At 52.4% G+C, this 12,930-nt stretch overlaps 2 protein-coding genes across 2 annotated transcripts; both read left to right on the top strand.

Moving 5' to 3' along the window:
- Positions 1-2,921: 2,921 nt before the first annotated feature.
- On the top strand, positions 2,922-7,502 carry J4E85_010367 (uncharacterized protein; the record flags this gene model as incomplete). Its single annotated transcript, XM_051474577.1, has 1 exon — positions 2,922-7,502. The coding sequence occupies one exon, from the start codon at positions 2,922-2,924 to the stop codon at positions 7,500-7,502; it is 4,581 nt and encodes a 1,526-aa protein (XP_051321497.1).
- Positions 7,503-10,542: 3,040 nt separating this feature from the next.
- Positions 10,543-12,723, top strand: J4E85_010366 (uncharacterized protein; the record flags this gene model as incomplete). Its single annotated transcript, XM_051474576.1, has 2 exons — positions 10,543-11,347; positions 11,396-12,723. 2 exons carry the CDS (start codon positions 10,543-10,545, stop codon positions 12,721-12,723), a joined length of 2,133 nt encoding a protein of 710 aa, XP_051321496.1.
- Between the last annotated feature and the right edge of the window lie 207 nt (positions 12,724-12,930).

Here is a 12,930-nt window from a genome sequence, read left to right as displayed (position 1 = left end):
TATATTAAATTTATAGGCTGCTAGAATAGGCTAACTACCTTAAGAGAGGTTAGACTTAGAGATAATATAGCCTATAATCTTATAGTTAATAGGTACGTAAGACGCAACATAGCGTATAGTAACCTCTAGATCTAGTAATAAAGAGAGCTATAGCTTAGTAGGCTTACTAGATAGAAGATCTAGAGTAAACTTACGTAAAGAGCGCTTAGACTCTACTTTATTATTTAGGTTATAGGCAGCGTTATAGCTATTATTATAGTTAGCGCTAAGATAGTTATTATAATTAGTGTTAAAGAGATTAGAGTAGTACACGCTACTATAGATAACGTAACTAAGTAGGTTAGTAAGAGAGGCGTAGTAGAGTTATTTATTACTACTTTAGGTCTTAGTAATATTAAGAAACCTATTAGAGAAGGTAATAGCTTTTGTTAGTAGCTTAACTAAGTTACTATAGTTATAGTTATTATTATAGTTACCTATAAAGTAGTAGATCTAGGTAATATTAACATTATTATTATTAGAGTTAGTAAGGTAACTACCTTCTATAGAGAAGACGTACTAGAAGCTATTCTAGAAGAAGCTAGAGACGTTTAGTAAGCTACTATTACGTAGATTAGAGAAGCTATAAAAGTAGAGAAGAGCTTACTAATAAAAGTTCTAAGAACTAAAGGCTATAGTAGTAAAGAAGTTCTAGGTAGTAATATATAAAGACTAAGACTACTAGAGAGGTTACTAACGCTAACTACGCGTAGTAGAGGTAGTAGTAGATTTAGTAAATAAGAGAGCAGCAGCGCTAAGCATAGCTATTACTAGGTTAGTCTTACTACTTACTATTACCTAACTAGAGCTAGCGTTGTAGAAGAGAAAGTAGAAGATATCTCTACTAGAAGAGTTGCTAATAGAAGACTAGATACGTAATATAGTTATAATTAATAGTGTAGGTCTTATAGAAGTAACTAGCTAATTTACTAGGTTACTATTAGAGTTAGAGAACTATAATAATATATAAGAGTTATATAGAGATTAGATAATAATATTATATTAAATTATAATATTATTATAGTAAGGCTTAGAAGAAGTACTTAGAGGTAGAATATATATATATAGGCTGTTAGCCTAAAGTAGACCTAATACCTAAGAAACTAAACTATTATATATAATAAGTAATTACTTAAAGTAAAAATATACGTTTTTAGTTAATAGCTTCTTTATACTTAGTAATATAGCTAAAATACTTTTTATTAGAAAAGTTAATAAGCTTAATTAGCTTATATTTATTAGAGCTAAGTTTTAATAGTATTACGTATACGTAAAAGTTATATTAAGGTATCTTTAAGTACTTAGATAAAAATAAGTATAGAAGAATTAACGTATAAGTATAGAAATTTTATAATTTTATTCTTTCTAGGTATTAGAGTAGTATATAACTATAATAGTGTACTTTAGTTATTAAGTTAAGATTTTTCTAAGTTCTTATAGTTAAGAAACACTAAAGCCTAAGGCTTACTTCGGACACGTAATGCATCTATAGGGCTGCCATGTGTCCTTGATAGGGAAAATGGACGAGATGATTTGAATTGAAGGCGTTATTGCCCTGATCACCGCCTGGCGCAGATGACAGCTAAAGCGGCTAGTGAGCGATGGTAGTGGAAAAAGCAGCGGAACCCTCGCAGGGCATCAGGCAGATGGCATGGCGCCATCTAAGCCACAGGGCTTCCTGACGTTTGGGATGAAACCGAACAGTCGTCGTCGTCACGCACACCAGGCGCTGCATCGTAGAGCTACCAAAGTGCTCAAACATAACACAGAGCAAGACGACGAACGACTGCAAGATGAGAGCGACGCTTAGACCGGCCGAGCGGGGAGGAGGGAAGACGAGCAGAGCACATGGTTCGTCCTGCCACCAGAAGTGCGGAAGATTTGGCGGGTCCCAGCCAAGCGCTAGTGCCGTTCATTCGACGAACCTGTGAGACCTAGTCGTCGACAGAGATGGGGGGCGCAACAGGCACCCGCTGGATCCGTCGCCGGCGATGGGAGCAACTTGATATACATGAATCAGACATGCAGCACGTCGTCAGCGCAGCAAGTCGTCGTGCGCATGCCTCGACAGCTGTTCCTTTGCACTGGGGGCATGACCCAGGCGGACCGGGGCAGGAGCGTTAGAGGGCCTACCAATTGCAGGCTAGCGGATAATCCCTGCAGTTTGGACGAGGTAGGTGCGACGGGCGCGATTGCTGCACCTGGGCTGCGACGCACGCCCATTCTGTCGCCTTTCGCAATCTTCCTCGCTCACCCACCCACCAAACACGTCTGCCTTTGCATCTTAGTATTTCCTGTTGCGACGGCATCTTCACTGCAATAGCTATATCCTGTTCCCATGGCCACGTCGTCCTGAGCCCTGCAGCTGCATCACTTAGGCGCCGTCGTTTGGGTCCACGGGTGCTGCGCTAACCTTGCGCCCTGTCCGCAAGTGTCGATCAGTCTCGAGCCGCAGCTGGCGTCGTCCTCTCGAGCCTCCGCCTTTCACTCACCTAAGCACCTAAGCCTCACTCCAGGTGAGCAGCTGTGGCCCTGCCTTTCCTCGCGTCTTGCCCATAGAGCCGCAGGCCCAGCTCTCTTCCACGACACCCGACACGTTTTCCTCTGTGGCCGCTTCCATCTTCTCCCACGTCACCGCTGCCCTCGCCGTTGCCGTTACCGTCACCGCCCCCATCCCAGGTCTCACCAAGTCGTCTACTCGGCACCAGACACGACGCCTCGACGCCGGAGTCGTCCCACCGCCCGCCGCGCACCTGAAACTCTCGGCCTGCATGAGTGCTGCTGTTCACTGCACATCCGCGGCACTGCACCGCTGCCTGTATCTTGCGCACCTCCGCCAGCCTGCGACATAGCGCGCCCGTGGCCCTTCGCGCTCCACCACCATGAACAACTCCAACATGCAACAGAACGGCATGCAACAGAACCGGGCCACCGCGGGACTCCACCACTTTATCCAGCACTATCGCGTGCAGCAGCAGCAAGGCAAGATCCCAAATGGCTGGCAGCAGGGCACGCAGCCGGAAGAGCGCGGTCAGCTGGCCCTCCAGTTCTTCACTCAGTACCGCCTGCTCAAGCCCGAAATCGCCGAGGTCGAGTCTATGCGCGCCGCCCTCCAGTTCGAGACGCAGACCTTCATGTCTTCTTCGACAAAGGACCAATACGTCTCCAACATCAAGCAAAAGCTCATCGTCATGACGACTGCGCGCCAGCAGCAATTACAACAACGCATGCAAGGCGGCGTTCCCAACAACATGAACAACCCGATGAACGGCATGAACCCCGCCCAGATGAACCAGATGAACATGATGAATCAGATGAGTCAGCAAGGCGCCAGGCCCGGAGGCCCCCAGTTCAACCCGGCCTTTCCGAATGCCCAACTTCAACGGCCCATGCAAGTTTCACCAGTGCCCATGTCACAAGGGCAGTCTTCTATAGGTATTAATGGGGCCAACCCCGCCAACATGCCCCAACAAGGACAAAACAACCAGCAACCGAACATGCAACCCAACCAGCCCACACAGAATCGTCAGGACCAACTGATCATCAACCAGTTCGCTAAAAAGCTCATGGATACTTGTAAAGAGGAGGTTCGGCTCAAATTCGAAGCTGATATTCGCGCATGGCCCGAGGATAAGAAGCAGCAGCTGCTCGCTCAGGGTATCAATCCTCTCTTCCTCCGTTTCCGACAACACGCCGACATGCTCTACAGAAGAGGCGCCCTCAACCAGCAGGGAGCTGCGCAAAACGCCGGCGCCATGCAGGGAGCTGCTCAGCCGAACCGGATGCAGGCCCAGCAGATGGGCATGAATCCACGTCAGCCTAACCAAGAGTTTGACTTCACTGAGATAGCGAATCGTCAAATGGAAGCTATGCGCAGTCAGGACCAGGGCAACACAGTAGTGCCTGCAAGCAACAATCAGAATAACGGCGGTCAAATGGGCGGCTTCCAGGGCCAAAACGCACAACAAAATGCATCACAAAATGCCATGGCACAGCGCCAGGCTGCTGAGGCATTCCACCGCCAACAACAGGCACAGCAGGCGCAACAAGCGCAAGCACAAGCTCAGGCCCAGGCTCAAGCTCAGGCTCAGGCGCGGTTGGAGCAACAACGGCAGCAACAGGCGGCGCAAGCACGCAACCAGCAGAACCAGATGCTCCAAGGTCAAATGGGCGGTTTGAACATGCCCCAGGGTTCTCAGGCCAGCCCTGCCATGCCTATGCTCAACCGGCCGATGGCTCCACCGGGACAGGCAGGACCTCCTGGTACACCGCAACAGCAACGGCCCCCTCAAGCTCACGTTCCCATCATGACGCCTCAACCCGGACAGACTGACCCCAACCTGTCCGAGCTTATGCGACAAGCGCAACAAAGAGCTGCCGCCGTACAGCAGGCCAACCAGCAACCGCTGACTGATCAGGTTCGCATGAACATGATGCCGGCCGACCTAGACCCGAACGTCAAGCAGCAACTGCTCAAGGTTCCGGAGCCTCAGTTCCGCGTAATACTACAGAGCTACATGATGAATCTTCGTCGCAATGGCGGAATTCAAAATGGAGCCTTCCCCCCGGGTCAACCCAATGCTGGGCAGCAAAACTTGCCTTTCAATCAACAACCGCAACAGCAGATGCCGCCTAATATGGGCGGTCCCATGATGAACCCCAACATGCAGCAAGGCATAAATCGTGGCTTGAACCTTACGCAGCCACAACCTGGGGCTGGACCACAGCCTCCTATGGGAGCACAGCGTGCGCCAATGCAGTCTCAGCAGCAACGCTTACAGGCGGCCTCCAATTTGCTACGAGCCAATCCTGGCATCATACATGCTACTGACCCCAAGCCATTTCCTCCGAACGTTTTGAACAATAACATCCGTAGTAGTCTTCCTCCGGATGTTAGAACATGGCAGCAACTGAAGCTGTGGGCTGGCCAAAACCCCGCTCTCGTTCCGGGTGTCGACAGCCAGAAGCTGCTTATGCTACAGGTTCTTCACTTCCAAGATATGGTACGGAACTCTAACCAAAATGGACCGGGTCCCAATGGCACACCACAGCCTGGCCATGGCATTGCCCCACCGGCGCAGGGAAATCCTAATCAAGGTCTTCTGAGGAATCCCCCACAACAACCGAACATGCAGAACATGCTCCAGGTCACCCCACAAGAATTGGCACAATTCCGGGCAAGAATGGCAGGTCAGCCACAAGCCAACATGCCAGACGAGCAACTACGAGGTCTGATGATGTCCATAAAGATGAAGAATCTTCAGCATCAGCGGCAGCAACAGGCGCAGCAACACTTGATGCAGCAGCAACAAGCCCAACGTGGTCAGGCGCAACCGCCTGCGAACATCGCAGTTCAGCAGCAGCAAAACAATCGTCCACCGACTGTACAACCTCCAGCACAACCAACCCCTCAGCCCAAACCAGCGGCCAGACCTCCTCAACCACAATCGCAGCCCATGCAACCACAACTATCCAACAACAACAATGTGAACAAGGGCACAAAGCGACCCAACGAGGACACTGCCGAGTCAGGCGCAGATGCAACACCACAGGCCACCGCCATGGCTTCGACAAAGTCTCAACCTGGGCTCAATCTTACTCATGAGCAAATGTCGAAACTTACCCCGGCCCAGCACGCTCAGTACAAGGCACAGTTACTGAAGGCCCAAGATGCCTCCAACAATAAGATGCAGCAACAACGGGGTGGTGTCGTCAACCATGAAGAACTCCGACAAAGGATGGCAGACCCAGCGAGGACCCGGCAATTCAAGCAGCTGATGGACGAAGTAGAAAAGAGTATCCCCGCCAGACCGCCAGTACAGCTGCCGCAGCAGATGCGAATACCACTACAGCGATCGTTTAAAGAACAACTCAGCCGACTAAAGCAGGTGGATCAGGCTCTACGCATTTTCCACGCTTCTTACGATTCCTCTGAGCCCGAGCAAGTTATCCGCCAGATCATGACATCTCGCGTGCTGTTGTACCAGCAGATCGACCTGTCAGACGGCACGCTTCGCCCTCAAGTCACGCTCACTATCGAAGAGTTCAAGAACCATATGGGCGCAACACTCAAGTTCGTTAACAAGATTATGGAAAAGGTCAAGCAGCAAACAGCTGGTCAGCAGCCGCAGCCGCAGCTCCAGGGTGGTTCGAATGCCCCGCCCGCTCAACTTAATGCCGCAAATCTGAAAATCGTAGAACAACAAAACCGCAGCCAGAAGCCGCCTTCTGCCCCTACCACCGACCGACCACCGTTCGCCATCGGTGCTGACTCAGGCCACGGAGCAGCACACTACTTCGAGGGAGCGAGACCAGTCACGAATCTGGTTTTGCCGGAGAAGAAGCGCGCAAAACTTGAGGGTAGCCAATCATCTACTCCCGGTGCGAGAGCGTCTCCTCGAATCGGTTCAGGTACAGGTAACTCGCCTGAACTGAGAAGACAACCGCCCCCTGAGAAGCAAATGCCACAACGACCGACTTTCCGATGTAACGATGCGAGTTGTGAATTCTCTGTAAGGGGCTTTGATACCCAGGGTGAACTAGAGGCGCACAGTCAGATACATGTCAAGGTCGAGAACCCGATGCAATTTGCTCTCGACTCCATGGCGGATTACTTGGATATTGACCAGAAGACTGGCGAAGCTAAGGTCGACCAAAACGCTGCCAAACGCGCGTCGAAGCCCGCGCCGGCTGCCCCACGAGCAACTCAACAGGCTGTTAAGCCGGAGCAGACCCCCGGCGCTTCGAACAATGCTGCCACTCCAGTTGCACAACAGCCGGCAACTACGGCGATGGCGCGGGTGCCAACGCAAACGGGCGTCAAGGACTCACCGTCGTCGAACCTGCTCAAGACACCCCAGGCGATGACCAAGGTGGCTACACCTGGCTCGGGTGCCCGCGGCAAACCCACACCGGCCAGCATCCCCAAATCTGTACCCAAGGAGCAGCAAGTAACAGCTCCGGAGCCCGTGGTTCAAGACGAAGAGCAGACGCCGCAGCAGCCCATGCTCCCGATGTCTCTTCTTGACTATTCCTACGAAGATACCTTTGCCGCTCTCGATGCGAACGGGCCTTTCACAGTCTTCGATCTCAAGGACGAAGATAACACGTGGGCACTCCGCTCCCGGCCCGCTTCACCATCCGCCACGCCCGAGTCATCTAACAAAGACACGCCTTCCACACGACAGTCTGACATCTCCGAGAACGACAATCTCGTTATCAATATCGATCTCAAGGATGCCGACATGCCTGATGCATGGCACATCACCATGGCTGGTGATGTCCTCCCAATGGATATGCAACTCTCTGAAGACCTGCAGAATCTGGGCGTTGTTCTTCCTCCCATGGATAGCGAAGACATGATGTTATTCCCTGACTATGGTCCAGGGACTATGATGGATCTCGACATGCTCGAGAAGACCATGGACAGTATGGGTGGAACACTTGATCCATCCATGCTTTGAGCCTCATTCTTACAACCTTTTTGGAATCCTGTTCCTTTCCTGACGCGTACTTCTGCGTCTATTCTTTCCCATCTTTTTGCCTTCGGGCGCTGTTATGTATTTGCGATGTACCATGATTTCACTCGCTTTCTGTTTATACTGCGTCACTTTGCACGGTGTTCGGATTGATTACGGCCTAATATACATGTATGAGCAAAGCTTATTGATTGGTATGGGGTCAAGGCGCTTTTCATGTTGCAATGGGAAAAGCGGTATCTCTACAGCATTGGGTTGACTTTTGTAACTGGGTCTCGTGTTTGGATTACTGTTTTCTGGTGTGGATATTATACCCCGTATCTTCCTGTCGCTTCCGGCTTCTGCGGTGCAGGGGAAGCAGTGTCTTGAATCTCTATCATTGTTCGTCTTTGTAACGAGTGCCATGTGTTGATGTTTTGCAGTGAGACGACATGTTTCTGAATCGAAGCCGTGCGAAACGTTGGAAAGGGTAGACCACCATCGTACCTTTCCCATGCCATGTTAATTACCTAGTAGCAATCTCAAGCTGCGGGTACACTACAGGCAAACTCTGTGACGTAGCGCAATCTTACATACGCCATGAATACTCACGATTGTTCTCGAACACGCTGCGTTGTGAAAGGCCCGCCTGGAAGCACGTGTACCACGGTATACCCAAGAGCTGAACATCGTGGGTGCGGGGTCCATTACACCCTTCTCCGCGCGACCTCCCTACACGACCCCGCCAAGCATCCGCTGGTACACATGACGGCCACCCCATCATACTCACGTAGCTATCTATCTAGGCTGCTCGGAACGAGGGCACAATGAAAAAAGGTCGGCGAAGACCCCTTTGCGCCGCGCAAACCATGGTACGCATGTGAAGATAACGTTTGGTTCGACATGACATGATGCAAGGCGCGTGTCATGGGCAAGACCAACCCTAACAGATTGTGTGCAGCTGCAGCCCGTATCCATGGTAGTAACACTCATTAGTGTTTCGGCGAAACAAAGCGGACTGGAATTCCCAACGACGTGTTCCCTTCTTTCAAATTTGCCTCTCCCAACATCAAAGATCTGCAATTGTCATGTACAAGTGGCGTGCTAAGCCCGAGTATGATGCGAAAGTTGCGAATGGCAAGGAAAAAAAAAGAATGGTGGAGAGAAGAAAAAAATATTCCCGTGGTAGTAATGACGTTTGCGCCCGCTGCCTCCGGGATTCCCGCTTCCCCTTGCCCTGCACTGGGCATTGCTGATGACTGACTGGCGGGTATGCAGGGCATGAGGCTGAGCAGGCGTGGCGAAGGCGATGTTGGCAGTTGCTATTCTCGGCATGCTGCATGTGGGTGGTGCCGGGGGGATGCCACGCGATGATTTTTTGTCGAGAAGCATGGAGACGTGTCAGTCAGCGTCTTTGTTGGATTGCCCTGGGTGCGCTGTTGGACAAAGGGACATAAGGCAGAATTTTGGATTCATTACTGCGGCGGTAAGAGAGAGTGGACTTTAGGTGTAATGGCGTTTCACTGTGGTGCTGCTGCGGGTAAGCTGCTATTTGCGGGTTTGATGATTGTTAGGCTCGGAATCGTTCCGAGTGGTGAAGGTTTTGGTGAAGAGATTTGGGGCGGTGAGGCCTGTCGGTGAGATGACGGGTGAAGGGTATGCACAAGATGATGTGCAGGGTCTTGTACTGTGGGTCTGGGGTAACGAGGTATGCGATTTGCTCGGTTGGGCTGCCTGGTTAGGGATGAATCGTGAATACGCGAATGTCCTCGTTTTGGTTGGGTCGCTCGACGAGCGTGTTGGGCAGGATTGGGTCGTTTGTGACGGGCACACATGTGGAAATGAGAGATTGCGATGGTCGTGGTGACGGCTGGCGGACTCGCTACAAGGCATGACATTTTACTGACACGACTACAAATATATACAGGTACTTGTCTTTTTGCATTCTGTTGCCAGTGCACCTTCATGTCATCTTCGATCTCACACCTTCCTTCTGGAAGCCGACGCCAAGAAGCATGCAAATGCGCGTCACGGCTAAGAAGTAAACGAACGGGACGTTCCCCAGATCGATGGCGTTCCATCGCCAAAAGGCCCAGTAGATCTCGCTTCCGACCGGCAACACAGAGAACAAATGGCCTAGGTCGGCGAGCAGCAATCCGACTATGAAGGTCTTCCAGACTTTGACGTCGGCCGTGGCGCGTAGGATCGAGGCTTCCAAAAAAGCAAGTCCAAGGTACAGATTCGCTAACTGTGACATGACTATGGATGTTGAGATTGGAACCGGGAGGCCCGGCGAGCTGGCTGCATGGGTCAAGTCCAGGTAGGTGGATTGGAAGAAAAACGCGTAGATGGCACCTAGAAGGATGGAAGCGGGCTCTAGCCAGCAGAAGACGAGGCGGTAGACGGTGGGTATGGGGGCGGGTGGAGCGGTTGATGCCATGATGTTTGAGCGATGGTTTGGCCCGGTTTCGCGTGATCTAGGTTGTGGGCTCCACGCGATTCAAGATGGTGTACCGTGAAGCGACTTGGATGGCGTACCGTCGGAGCGGTGTAGCATAAGCAGACGCAGGAGGCCGTGGTGACAGTGGATCGGAGGAGCCGGATGCAGCAGCAGGCGGTCGAACGGTACTCTTTACGACTTGAAGGACGGTGTGGGTAGTGCTGGCATGATAAGATAAGTGGTAATTTGCAGGGGTGGGTCTGGAGTTGCTTTGGTGAACAGACCACGTTCGGGAGGCACTCGAACCGGCTTGAGATCGGCTGAGTCTCCTGGCCTAGTGTGTGGCACGTCGTCTGGCGTTGTTAACAAGCTCTGTTTTCCCTCTCCTGCGACTACTAATACTCATGCTATAAACCTCGTGTCCGACTCTTTTGCGTATCCTTGCTTTCCGCTAAACCCTCACCCTCCCTACTCCTCGCAGCCCGCTTTGCTGTGCACGCTCTCTTAGTCACCGCCCGTTATCCTGCGACGTTACGATTCGCTTTCTGTTTCGCACCTGCCCTTCACCGCAACTCGTCGGGCTCAGTAGTCAGCATCCCTGGGAGCATGCATCGCAGGCAGTCCATCCTGTCGCACCGACCGAAGACCTCTTCCGACGTGGACGACGACACCTACACCTCTGCCGCGCCGCCGCCGCACACGATGAAGCGCACCATCTCGCAGACATTCCCTACCCACTACCAACACGACGTCAAGGACACCAACATGTTGGACGCCGTCAACGAAGCCACCATGCACGCCGACGGCCTGTCGCAGCATTCACAGGCCAGCTCCTTCTCCCGCGCGTTTGGTGCAGTCGCTGGTAGTTTCACCCGCCAAAAGACGCGCCGGCGCATGTCGTCCGTGTCGTCCGCCACACCTGCACAGCGTCGCCGCGGCTCCATTCATTCCTTATTCGAGTCGTTGCCTTCTTCGAGCGCTAGCCAGAAATCTACCATGGATCAACAGCGAATGCCCCTGCAACACCAAGACTCTGGCATTCCCACTTTTCAACTGCAACCCCAAAGCACAAGCTCAAAGGCTTTTGCTCCCTTCAAGCGCCTGAGTAGCATGCGACGCCGCCCCACAGCTTCGGGGCCATCGACAGACATCACTAAAGGCCTTTTCACGCCCGCCGTCTCCTATCCCAGCCAGTCCGTACCAGGCGCCGCCGCCCGACAAGCAGCAGCCGCCGCAAACCAGGATCGCCAGAACCAGCTACGCCGCGAGCAGGAACACACCCATCGCTTTCTCAATGGCCTCATTACCACGTCCATGCGTGATGACGACATCAAGGACAACGAGAGCGGTGTGGACATGACATGTGCTTCTCCCATTGTCCGCGCCGACAGTGTCACGGAGAAGAAGATGAGTGAGTTGGCAAACACCAGTCATTGGGGCCACGCTAATAGTGTCACAGTCGATCCCTTCCAACGCCTTCCTGCCGAGCTCGCCACCACCGTCCTGTCAAACCTCGATGCCGCTTCTCTCGTACGGGCGGAGCGCGTCTCGCGCAGTTGGAACGAACACGCATCGTCACCGCACGTCTGGCGGAACGTCTTCCTCCGCAAACACGAACCCGAAGTACACGTCTCCCCTGCGCCTATCCAGATGGGCGGCTTGGGCACTGGCAAGATGGCTGGCGGCAACCCAGCACCAGCCCAGGACTGGAAGCAGATGTTCAGGGCGCGGAGCACAATCGACGGGCGATGGAAGACCGGTACACCCGCTGCCATTTACCTGAATGGTCACACAGATAGCGTCTACTGCTGCCAGTTTGACGAGAACAAGGCCATCACCGGCTCCCGAGACAGGACTATCCGCGTGTGGGACCTGAAAACTTACAAGTGCATCAGGGTCTACGGTGGACCCAACCACCGCCCAACAGCCAACACTCCCCCACCCATGGAGGAGCGACCGGAACGAGTCATCAGTCACGCTTCGCTCAACGGCACCAAGGTTGGCAACGAGATATACACCGTCCCCGCCGACTACCACGACGCTTCCATTCTCTGCTTACAGTACGATAGCGAGATCATGGTGACAGGATCCTCGGACTACACCTGCATCGTATGGGACATTACCGGCGATGAGTACGTCCCCATGTACCGACTCCGCGGCCATGAGGCTGGTGTCCTAGACGTCTGCCTCGATGACAAGTACATCATCTCTTGCTCCAAGGACGCCATGATCAAGGTCTGGGACCGTAAGACTGGCAACTGCGTCCGCACACTCAAGGGTCACAGAGGCCCCGTCAACGCCGTTCAGCTACGCGGCAACTTCCTCGTTTCCGCTAGTGGCGACGGTGTAGCTAAGCTCTGGAACCTTGAGACTGGTGTTTCAATCAAAGACTTCCCGTCCGAAGACCGTGGTCTCGCTGCTGTTGAATTTTCCGATGATGCAAAATACGTTCTCGCCGGTGGTAATGACCACGTCGTGTACAAGTTTGATGCCTCAACCGGCGAGCTGGTCCACAGCAGAGTTAAGCACGACGGTCTTGTGCGATCGCTGTTCCTCGACGCCTTCAACGGTCGCATCGTGTCTGGCTCGTACGACCAGAGTATACAAGTTTCGGATTATGAGACTGGGCAAACATATGCTGTTTACAAGAACTGGACAACGAGCTGGATCCTCTCAGCCAAGAGTGACTACAGACGCGTTGTTGCTACAAGCCAGGATGGCAGGACTTTGATCTTAGATTTCGGCCACAATGTACCCGGATCTGAATTGCTCGCTGGATCGAAGTAATCGAACATGGTTAGCTGGATCGCCCAACACACGGTTCAGACAAGTGTCCTTAATTCTTTGGTCGTCATCGACCTTGCTGCAGTACCCTCGCAGCCGGCCCTTCCCCGCCCCGCCCCGCCATTGTCAAGCCAAGTGACATATATACCCCCTTCCGCGAAAAGATCGGGACAAGGAACGGATTGCAGACGTGAGCATATACAACCAGGC

This window comes from Alternaria conjuncta (assembly GCF_024043145.1).
Source record: "Alternaria conjuncta strain BMP 0040 chromosome Unknown scaffold_23, whole genome shotgun sequence".
Classification (NCBI taxonomy): Eukaryota; Fungi; Ascomycota; class Dothideomycetes; order Pleosporales; family Pleosporaceae; genus Alternaria; species Alternaria conjuncta.
This window is presented reverse-complemented; position numbering and strand designations above follow the sequence as displayed.